The sequence below is a fragment of the Leptopilina heterotoma genome, unplaced genomic scaffold, assembly GCF_015476425.1.
Source record: "Leptopilina heterotoma isolate Lh14 unplaced genomic scaffold, ASM1547642v1 Lhet_219, whole genome shotgun sequence".
Lineage (NCBI taxonomy): Eukaryota > Metazoa > Arthropoda > Insecta > Hymenoptera > Figitidae > Leptopilina > Leptopilina heterotoma.
In genome coordinates, this window is record NW_025110936.1 from 429,125 (window position 1) to 441,539 (window position 12,415).

At 20.1% G+C, this 12,415-nt stretch overlaps 1 protein-coding gene and 1 long non-coding RNA gene across 8 annotated transcripts in view; one reads left to right on the forward strand and one right to left on the reverse strand.

Annotated features, from left to right (window-relative positions):
- Window positions 1-12,415, reverse strand: part of LOC122501958 (calcitonin receptor-like) — a 314,998-nt gene that overhangs the window by 248,669 nt on the left and 53,914 nt on the right. For all 6 annotated transcript variants that reach the window (XM_043611762.1, XM_043611765.1, XM_043611767.1 and 3 more), the window contains one exon: window positions 10,190-10,266. In XM_043611762.1, coding sequence (XP_043467697.1) covers window positions 10,190-10,207 — 18 coding nt within the window. In that variant the 5' untranslated portion in view covers window positions 10,208-10,266. The remainder of the gene's footprint in view (window positions 1-10,189; window positions 10,267-12,415) is intronic.
- The window catches only part of LOC122501963, a 149,967-nt gene continuing 137,885 nt past the window's right edge, over window positions 334-12,415 (forward strand). The window contains exon 1 of one of the 2 annotated variants that reach the window (XR_006301597.1): window positions 334-1,010. This is a non-coding gene — a long non-coding RNA (uncharacterized LOC122501963). The remainder of the gene's footprint in view (window positions 1,011-12,415) is intronic. The other variant, XR_006301598.1, reaches the window with a different exon arrangement.

The following is a 12,415-nucleotide window of genomic DNA, read 5'->3' on the forward strand; positions in this document are numbered from 1 at the left end:
AGAGTATTGAAATTGTTTAAACTTACTTTAATCTTACAATCAAACGTATTACAATAGAAAAATGTTACACAAAGTTATTTTTTATTTTTATATTTGGATTTAATTTTAAATTGAAAAATCATATATTATTAAATGAATTGTAATACAGAATTTTTAGAAAGCAATTATTTGTATTTTTGTAATTAAATATTATACAAATTTTAGAAAAATTTATACAGTAAGTTTAATTTCAATGTATCAGTCAATAAATTTTATTTCTTTATTTATTCTTTTTTGCAATTATATTTCTGAAGTATTTTGTACTCATAAAAAATAATTACGTATTACATTAAATTTCTAATCAGACATTCATTAAATCAAGTTGAAATAACTGAATTTAAATAATTTTTATATTTTTATTCCATTAATGTCAGTGTTAATGACGGGCTGATGCACAGTTGCGCACTCTGGGAGACTATGCTAGTACTATGCAAGTGGTGGTCATATATTTGCCGATGCGATCTATAGGAAATTGAGTGAGTCGGACTGGGGTGGTCAAAGTGTCCGTTTATTTTTACGTTACAAAGTGTATTTTTTTGTAATTTTCAGTTTGTTTTAATCAATATTCTCTAATATTCTATTCTTGGACGTGTTAAGCAGTAACAGTGAAGTGAAATATGATTTATTTTGGAAGGAATGAAAAAGTATCATTGTCCAAATATTCGAAAAATCAAAAAGTTAGGTTATGTTTACCAAATTCGACAAATTTTACATCTTTTACAAGTTTTCCCCAGTAGCACGTAATATTACAGCGATATTGGGAACATTGCCTTAACATTACCAATATTGCCTCAATGTTGTGCCATATTGCTGGAATGTTCCCAATATTACGTGCTGCTTGGGTTACGGTTTTACAATTACAATTTCGACAAATTTTCACTATATTTATTGAATTATCATTATGGATATGATAGAAAAATAATTACTGCGTTTATTGTGAAGAACAGAAATATTTGCACAAGTCCCTTTAGGTAAGAATAACAATTTCTATTATGACATAAAATATATTTTACGATTTGTTTTTCAGCTTCTGATTTTAAACAAAATAATTTTCCAATTATAAATTGCTCCAAAGAATTAATTTCAACAAAAAGAATAAGTTTCTTTACAGAAAGAAATTTCTTTTCCTTCGCAACTTTATAAGAATGAAAATACGCTTCTGAATATTTAAAAAAAAGACTTCTTTTGAATAATAAAAAAAAAAACAATTTACTTGGTAATATTATTAAACTAATAGACAATAAAGATATAACTTGAGCCATTTTGTAAACAAAGATTGTAATTAAAATCTTACTTCCATTTGAGAATCTAATTAACATCGAGTACAAAAGCCTTGGCAACAAAATAGCAGAGCTTTGATAGGGATATTTCTGCGCAGAAGAAAATTTCTTTTATATATTCATTTTCTTTACCACTAGATATATATATTAATTAAAATAAAAGAAAATTCCATTTTTAAAGAGTAAATTTTGTTTTCCTTGAAAAATACTGACTCTCTTAATGAAAAGTTTAGCGATTAGTGGGATTATCTTTAAAAGCATCTTCGTGACAGATCATTTAAGATGCAGAAACTTTCGACTAATACGATCGCTTAATATTATTATTATACTTAAAGAGGACTTTTAAAAGATGCTGCATAGCAAATTATCTATTATTTAATTAAAAAAACTTAGTAGACAATGATAATTTTTATCAATTTGAAAACTTTGTTCCTTTTATGTTCTCAATTTGTAAAGAAACTTTTAAGTTCATTCACAATTTTTCTTTTTAAGTACTTCATTGTTTTAATTTTTTTCAAAAAAAAATAATTTAAATATCTTTCTTTATAATTTTTAGCAATTTTTGCAAACAATACATCTTTTCTTTTTTAATATAATTGAATAATAAAAAATATCGAATTTCTATTCAATATTTTCTAAATAGAAAATTAAATATATAAATAGAAAATTATAAATAATAATTTTACAATTATTTTCCAATTCGATATTAAAATTTTAATAAATTATTTTGATTTGATTTTTTTAAATGTATTAATAAAAAATATACAGAAGTGAAAAATTCCCATTTAGTTAAATGGGAATTATTTCGCGCGAAATAAAAAATTTGACATTTGAAAAAATTTTGTTTATAATTCAAATTCAATTTAGTAGATTGTCAAGACAAATTTACTTTTAAATTGAGGTCTAAAGGTTTTTATGGAAATATACCCCCGAGTCACAATGTGAAAAATGAGTTCCTTGGAGAATATAATTGTGAAATTGTTATAAGATGGAAAATGTGTATAAGAGAAAATCTCCTAGATGAGAAATCATAGAGATCCATGAGAACTATAGAGTTTAGTTTTCTTAGAGCATTTCAGGAATATATATGAGAGACATTCGTTTTCCGAAGAAAACGCATTTTCTCTCTCTCTATTTCTATACAAAATAAAAAATAAAAAAAAGCCACATCGTGTATCTGACGTGTCTCTTGTCACGTGTCTCAAAAAGCATTACGGCTACAAATGAATAGCGCTAGTAACCTTGTCACGTAAATATTTCATTCAAACCGCATTAAATTTATTGTCAACAAAGTGCAAAAGTTGTAGAATTGAAAAACCGTGCATTTAACACATTCGACAAAAATATTTCCAGTTTCAGGAAAAAAGAATGATTTTCAGTTATAATAAAAAGTTTCACAGTTATAATAAAAGTATTTTCTAGGAAAAAGTTGAGAGATTCAAGGAAGAATCTGACGGAGAGTTAAAACAAAAATTTAGTTCAATGGCTTTATTTTTTATTTTCAAAAGGAAAAGATAAAATTAAATTTTAAATTCGGGTGGAAGTAGTAAGGAATTTAATTTTCTACCATTTTCATTTTTTTGTTGAGAATTTGTACCACTTTAAATCCACTAATAGTGGAAATAAAAAAATTTTTCTCACAAATTTTAATAAAATTTAAAAATAATTAAAAAATAAGACAATTCAGAAAATTTAAAAAAAAAATTATTTGGAACGATTCAATTATTTTCAAAAATTTTTCGCAAGAATTCAATTATTTTCACAAATAATTAAATTCTTCGCTAAAATACAATTAATTTCAATATCTACTACCTATTTTAATAAAATTTCACAAAAGAATTCAATTATTTTAAAAAATTGTTATAAAATTATTCTTAATAAGATTTCAATTATTTAAAAATATTTATAAAATTCTTCTTAACATTTCAATTATTTTCAAAATTGTAATTAAAATTATTTACAAAAATTCAATTATTTTCCGAAATAATAGTAAAATTCTTTGCAGAAATTCAATTATTTTGATAAAAAAAATTCTTTGGAAAAATTCAATTATTTTTCAATCTTTAATAAAATTCTTCGCATGAATTAAAATTTTTTTTTCTTAAAATTTTATTAAAATTTTACAGAAGAATTAAATTATTTTTAAAAATATTTATAAAAATTCTTCTTAACATTTCAATTATTTTTCAAAATTTAAATAAAAATCTTTGCAAAAAATCAATTATTTTCCGAAATAATAAAATTCTTCGCAGAAATTCAATTATTTTCATGAAAAAAATTTTTCGAAACAATATTCAATTACTTTTACATGTTTCATAAAACTCCTTGCAAGAATTCAATTTTTTTATTAGAATTTTAATAAAATCTTACAAAATAATTCAATTATTTAAAAAAAAACCTTAATCAAATTCTACGCAAAAATTTAATTATCTTCAAAATATACAAAATTTTCACAGAAATTTTATTATTTGAAATACAATTTTCATAAAATTTTTGGAAAAGAAATTTATTATACCAACAAAAATTATTTTTAAATGTTTTTAAATAATTTTCTTTTCAATTTTTTCTCTAAAATTTTGATAAAATTTGTTTATAAAAATGTATCTATTTTCAATACAATTGTAATTATTCTTCTAAACAGAATTTAATTATTTTCAAAATTTTTAATAAAAAAATTATTCAATAAAGTAAAATTATTATTTTAAAAAAATTGTTTTCGTTATAGGAATTCAATTATTTTCCTAAATAATAAAAAAAAAGTCTTTGCAAGATTTTTATTATTTTGAATACAATTTTAAATGAATTTCTTGAAAAATGCAAATATTCTTAAAAATTCTATTAAAATCATTCGAAGAAATATTCAATTATTTCCAGAAATATTGATAAAATTCATTACAGGAATTCAATGTTAAGAAATAATTAATTTTAAAAAAATTTTCAAATTGAAATCTTTGAAAATTTTAATTTTTATATAATTACAATAATATTTCAATATTTATTTTAAAAAAAATTTTATTTTGTTATTACCCTAAAACCTTATTAAAGTTTTGAATAATTTTATTACAAAAAAATTCCAAAGAAATAATTGAATTTTGGAAATATTACAGTTCTAATTTTTAGAAATAGTTAAATTTTTAAAAAGTTTGTACATTAAAGTTATTTATAATTTGAATCCTGTGGAAACATAAATAAGTATTCAAATATTAATTTAACAAGAATTAAGTCACATTAATTGTCTTTTATTGACAATATGTATTGTAATTTTTATTCAAATGCAAATTTAAATTGTTTAAAATGTTTAAAAGAAAATTAAATTCTTTACGCTTCAAACAGAATGAATGTAAATTTTATTTTTTTCTTCATTTAAAATTCGAAATAATGAAAGTGGATTAACTTTTATTCCGATTATTATTTGTCGGATTCTGCCTTTGAGATATGTATATATTTTCAGTAGTAAAGGTCTCATTGTGTAGTCTGACCGACCATTTTGGACTTACTACTTGAATCTCAATTTAATTTCAAGAATATTAAATATTTAATTTTTCCTTCCTTCTTATCGTTAATCAAATATTCTGTATAAAAATTCTAATAATTTTTTCTTCAATTTACAAATTTTGAAATATTCCTAATAACAATAATTTTAAAATAATTAATAATAGGTAATTTATAATAATTGATAATAATTGATAATAATTGATAAATGTCAATAATTGATAATAATTAATAATAATTAATAACTTTAAAAATAATTTTTAACAAATATTTTTAATTAAAATAAACAATAAATTAAATTAAACAAAAAATTGGTATTAAAATTTCCCTTAAAGTTTAGATTTCTTTTTTTTTTTGAAATATTTAAAAAGGTGACAGAAAAAAAACGAGATAAATAAAATAAAACAATAAAGTCATAGATTTTTATAGGCTCTCGAACGCTTTCCAATCATTGAAAAAACTTTATATATAGATATTTTTCAAGGAGAAAGAAAATTCGTTTTAGAAGAGAGGAAAGCGCGTCCACTTTAGTTTCAAAGTGACCTACAAATTTGCAACAATGAAACTCAATTTTATTTCAATTATTTAAATTTAGTTTCGACGACAAGTAGGGCAATAAATTGTGCAAATAGTGGAAAATATCATTTGAATTTGTATATTATAGTAATTTAATAATTCTCATTTTATTTACTTTATTTATTTACATGCTAATTTTCACAAAAAAAATATATTTGACACTATTTTTTTAAGATAAAGTTGAAAACAAACTTTTAGAAAATTCGAAATAAAATTTCAATTTAGTAGGATGGAAAATAATTAACGTAATTAAGAATTACTAAATTACTAATTTTCAGTCACGTGAAGGGAGAAAAATTTTAATCTCGATTAGAAAACAAAATTCAAGCACTTATGAACATTGAAACGTTTCCGAATTTTTCCCAACTCGAATAAAATACTTCAATATGACGCCTTCTCTTTATAACAGCTGACTAACGTTACACTTTATTTTTTATTTCTAATACATTAAAAAAGTATTTTTTTTCCTTTAAATCAAAAAATTAAACTCCATCAAGTCTCATCACACAGATAGAAGAATATATTTTTTCATAGAAAAACGATTTTAGATCACTTTTTTTCCCTTATCAATTTCTCGTAAGAAAAAAAAAATTGAACAACTGGAGTGTGAAAATTATCCACTTTTGAAAACAGCTCTAATAGAGCCATATTCTTTCTTGTGAAAAGATCCTCTTTTGTGGATATAAATTCTCGCCGTCGTGAACTACATTTTAGAAATCCGATAGTCCAGATGAAATTCTTTTTTCAAGTTATTACAACTTTTTTATTTTTATTTTTTTTATAACATTCCTATTCCAAACTTTCGTTTACGGAATGTTCGATAATAGATAAGAGAAAAAAAAATTTTTCCAAACAATATAGTGAAAGAATTTTACAAAATAAATATCGGAGGAACAGGCTTTATCGTATATATGTACATAAGTTTAATTAAAATTTGTTATATTTACTTTTTTATGAATGAAATCAATGGGGAATTTATGCCGTGAAGCATAAATCCTCTTCCCTCTTTTAGTCAGGGTCTTCCTTGTAGATCCCTTTTACTTCACGCAGACACGTGCCATTTTATTTCCACTAAAAAGAAATAAATCAAAAGGAACAAAAAATGTTTTCTTTTTATAAAAAGACACTTGAAAACGCGGTTGACACGTGGCTTTGAGGCGTCACGCGCACATTTTTTTTTCTTCTGTTCTAATGACCAAAAAATAAAATTCAAACTTATGAATTTCTTCTAAAATCCAAAAGTTTTCATTGTTGAAATTATCATTATTATTATTAACTATAATAATCGTCTTATTCATTCTCTCATTCTGTCCACACCTGAATTTAGTTTTTGTGTATTCTTTTGTTCTTTTTTTCTTTAAAAAAAATTTGTCTTGACAAATCGAAAATATTCAGGTATTTTTTCATAATTCATAATAAAATAATAGGTATTAGAAATTAGAAAATATAAAAAAAAGTGGTGATTAATAAATGAAAAATTTACCCATTTTGCAAATTTTTCTCTTGTTTATTTATAAAAAAAATAGAAAATTTGTTAAAAAATTATGATTAAGAAATAGTAAATAAATACCCATTTTATGCATAATTTTTATTTCTCAATAACAATATTGTTCAAAAACTCATTCTTTTATTTTGGGAAAAAAACATTACATATTCCCGTTTCTTAATATTTTTGTAGAAAATTTTCAATTTTCATAAGGGGAATAATTTACATTATTTCAATTTTTTAATTACAATTGTTTTAATAAAATTCAAAGGTTTTTAAAAAATAAACGAAACAAATGTTTATAAATTTTATTTGTAAAATTCAATTGTTTTCAATTATTAAATTAAAATTCTTTCAAATGTCGATTTTATTGAAAATTTTGTTCTAAAATTCTATTATTTTTTAATCATTATATTAAAATGTTTACAAAAATCGACTTTTTGGAAATTTTTTTTTTAAATTAAATTATTTTTCAATTATTAAATTAAAAATTCTTTGAAAAATAAATTTTTCAGAAAAATTTTTTGGAATATTTCAATTATTTCTCAACTATTAAATTAAAATTCTTCAAAAAATCGATTTTTTAGGAAAATTATTCGTTAAATTTAATTATTTTTCAATTATGAAATTAAAATTCGTTCAAAACACAATTTTTTGGAAAATCTTTAAAAAATTCAATTATTTTTCAATTTATTTAATAACAATTCTTTAAAAAACCGATTTCATGTAAAGTTGTTTTTAAAATTCAATTTTTTTCAATTATTAAATTAAAATTCTTTGAAAAATAAATTCTTCAGAAAAATTTTTTTGAATATTTCAATTATTTCTCAACTATTAAATTAAAATTCTTTAAAAAATCGATTTTTTAAGAAAATTATTCGTTAAATTCAATTATTTTTCAATTATGAAATTAAAATTCTTTCAAAACACAATTTTTTGGAAAATCTTTAAAAAATTCAATTATTTTTCAATTCATTTAATTACAATTCTTTAAAAAAAACCGATTTCATGTAAAGTTGTTTGTAAAATTCAATTTTTTTCAATTTATAAAATTAAAATTCTATATAAAATCGATTTCATGTAAAATTGTTTGTAAAATTCAATTTTTTTCAATTATTAAATTAAAATGCTTTCAAAAGTCGATTTTATTGAACAATTTTTTTCTAAAATTCAATTATTTTTCAATTATTAAATTAAAATTCATTGAAAAAATCAATTTTTCAGAAAAAGTTTTTGGAAAATTTTAATTTTTTCTTAACTATTCAATTAAAATACTTTGGAAATTTAATTTTTTGTTAAATTGTATGTAAAATTCAATTATTTTTCAATTATGAAATTAAAATTCTTTCAAAACTCAATTTTTTGGAAAATTCTTTAAGAAATTCAATTTCTTTTCAATTTATAAAATTAAAATTCTATAAAAAATCGATTTCATGTAAAATTGTTTGTAAAATTCAATTTTTTTCATTATTAAATTAAAATTCTTTCAAATGTCGATTTTATTGAAAAAAAAATTTTTTTTTTACTCATAAAAATGTTCCATTAAATTTTTACGAATTTCTTTAATTGTAAACTTATTCAAAAACATCATTAATTTCTTTTTTAAATAAATATTTAATTATTATTATTTTTCCACAGTAATTAAGACATTCAAAAATTTCAAATTCAAACCTTTTTTGATATTAAACAACTTATAAAAATATTTTGCTATAAAACATGAAGAAATTGATTGCTCCGAGTCGAAGACTCGGAGTGATCGATTTCTTTGTTTTATAATAATTTATAATAATTAATAATTTATGAAAATAATTGAATTATTTCGAAGAAATTTATAAAAAAATTGTAAATAATTGAATTCCTGTGGAATTTTTAATATTTTTGACAATAAATGAAATGTTTGTGTACGATTTTATTAAATTTTTTTTTAAATAATTGAATTTTTCTCGGAAAATTTTATTAAAATAGTAGATATTGAAAATAATTGAAATTAGGACAAGAATTTTATTGCTATTTTTGAAAATAATTGAACTTTGGGGAAAGATTTTGTTATTTACAAAGATAATTGTGATTTTGACGAGAATTTTTTTTTTAATTTTAAACATAATTGAATTTTATGAGAAGAATTTTATTACTTTTGAAAATAATTGAATTTCTACAATAAATTATTTGCAATTTCTTCAAAATTGAATTATTTTAGTGTTTTCAACAAAAATTTGAATTTATAATTTTTAAATTCTATTATTTTTAAAATTGATAATTTTATTTAAAAAATGAAGTAAAAAGTTAGCAGCGCGCGAATTGTTGCTAGTTAAACCAATAATTATTAATTGGGAATTTGACTAATAAAAATAATATTTTTATATACAGTGAAAAAAGACGAAAATAAAATTTGAGATGAGAGTCAGCTGTTGAGAACTGCAGACGCCATATTGGAGTTTTAATTCCACTTCCAGGAAATTCGGAAACGTTCGACGAATCGATTTCTTTGTAAAATATAATTCGAATTATATTTTACCAGATTAGAATTTTATTTATTATTCAAATAAATAAATAAATTTAAAATTTGCAATTTAGTTCAAAAATAAATTGTAAAAATAAATTAAAAGTTTCTTCATTTCATGTAAAAAATTAACACTAAAAAAAAGACCTGCAATTTGAAATTTGTTGAATGAAACAAATAAGTTTCAAGTGACGCTTTAAAATAAATCATCTTGTAGCCTCTCATAATATTTTTTTTTTTAAATTTTTTTTTTACATAATTACTATGACTAATATCTGAATAAAAGAGGAAAAAATTGCTTTGAAGCAGCAAATGGTTATTTGAAACAACCTTTCCATGAAAACTGACACACGTATACACAGATATTAAATTAATCGACAAAGTAATTAGCAAACTCCACGTATTTTAAAATCAATGAGAGAAATAATTTTTCTATTCAATTTATAAATATAAACCAGATATCAATCTCTCATTATCGCAAATATAATTATTATAATATTTAAAAAAACAAATTTTTTTTGATTAACAAAAAGTGAGAAACAATTAATTATGCTAATTATATAATTAAACATAATTAAAATTATAATAATAATAATTTTATAATAATATAATAATAATTTGATTCAAATAACCGATTACTTGTCTATTAGTAAATAAATATTTACTTGACTCAAAAAATATAAATTATTTGAATCAAATACATTTTTTTCAGTGTAAAAATTATATTAATTAATTATATTAATAATAATTAATATCTGAAATAATTCACCGCAATTGTTTTAATTATGAAACGAGTAGAATATAGATAGTAATTACCTCTGTCTGCGTGTCCATTTTTTCTCATGAGATGAAAGGAACTTTTCAATTTAATAATTCCAATAACTCGAAGATTTCTGCAATTATAAAGATATACATTTTATAGCAATAAAACAAAGACAAAAACAAAAATTTCTTGATAATAATGAAAGAATAGAATAAGGAGATTTAATACTATTACAATAATAAAAGTAAAAATTTTAGGGGAAAAAAATTAAATAATGCTTCTTTATATCACCTTAATAAGTTTCTCTTTAGCAAGTTTCAATGATGAACTTTCTTCACTCATATATATAATATAAGAGGGATGCAAATTGCAGATTTTAAGTTTATAATAAATTACTTTAGGTTTGAAAGTTCTTTACGAATGATTATTAGCTTCCGGCTGGTTGCCCCGCGGAAGGATTGCAATCGTCTTTGCTATTCAAATTATTCGAGAAAATTTTCTTCTCAAAAAGCCCCGCGCATTTACACGAAATGTTTTTAATTATTTCATTTCATGTTTAACGTTGGAAAATTAATGTGTAATTCTCCAAAAATGCGTTTAACAAAGGAACAAATATTTATTTTTATTTCTTATTATTATTATTATTATTTTCAAAAGTAATAAAATTCTTCGCAGAATTTAAATTATGTTTAAAAAATTCAAAAAAATTTTATCAAAATTTCAATTATTATCTTATTTAAAAATAATAAAATTCTTAGTAAAATTTCAATTATTTTCAATATCTATTATTTTAATAAAATTTTACAAAAGAATTCAATTATTTAAACAAAATTTAATAAAATTTTAAGCAAACATTAAATTTTTTTCATAAACAATCAAAATTTCACAGGAATTCAACTATTTACAAATTGTTATAAATTTCTTCACAATAATTCAATTATTTTCATAACTACTTTTATTATTTTAATTTGTTTTTAAAAAATCGCTTTTCATTTCAATTTTTATAGATATTTATACTGTTCTCTAAATTTGAATAAGTTAAAAATAATTAATTTGATAGTAAAAAATCAGTCACTGATTAAAATTTAAAATGTAAATAAATTTTTTTAAAAAATTATCGAATTATTAGAAATTTTGTGATATTCAACTGAAAATAATTAAATTTGTTAAAGAATTTCATAAAAAATTTTTTAACAAATCGAATTTTCAAAGAATTTTAATTTAATAATTGATAAATAATTGAATTTTATAAACAAATAATTGAAAATTTTTGAAATAATTGAAATTTCTGTACATTCTGTTAAAAATAATTAATTTCTTTTAAAGAATTTTATTTAAATTTTTTCGAAAATAATCAATGAAAGTTAGTCACCGTAATTATAATTTTATTTTTAGAAATTTCTTCGCAATATATTCAAATATTTTCATAAATGGTAGAACTCATTGCAGAATTCCAATTATTTTTAATACAATTTTAATCAAATTCCTCGAAAAATGTAATTATTCTTAAAAATTTTATTAAAATTCGTCGAAAGAATTCAATTATTTCTAAAAACTGTAAAAAACATTCTTCTCAAGAATTCAATTATTTCCATAAATAGCAAAATTCTTCAGATTTACTAAATTATTTTGAATATTATTTTAAAAAAAAAATTCTTCATAAGAATTTAATTATCTTCATAAAATTCCATAAAATTTAAAAAAAAACAATTCAATTATTTTCAAAATTAAAAAAATTCTTCTTTGACATTCAATTATGTTTAACATTTTTTTTTAAATTCTCCTCAAAATTTCAACTATCTTTATAAATAATTAAGTTGTTCACCACAATTCAATTATTTTCAAAAATTTTAATAAAGTTCAACGAAAACATTTAATTATTTTCATAAATAATAACTTGGAAGGATTCAATTACTTTTATAAATAGTAAAATATTCTTTGCAGAAACTCAATTAGTATCAATACATTTTAATAAAATTGAATTAATCAACTTTTTAATTATAATTATAAACAGACAAGATTATTTTAAAAAATTAAAAAAATTTTTTGTTTAATTCAATAATTTTCCAAAATTTTAATTAAATTTATTAAAAAAAATATTATTTTCAAAAAATTTAAAAAAAACTCGACAAAAAAATTTAATTATTTACAAAAACTCTGATAAAAATTTTTGAAGCCATTTGTAGATTTATTTATGTTCGAAATTAAAAAATTTAAATTTGATGAGAAAAAAAACTGGGAAAAATTAGGACAAAACCGGAAAAACCGGGAATTTTGTT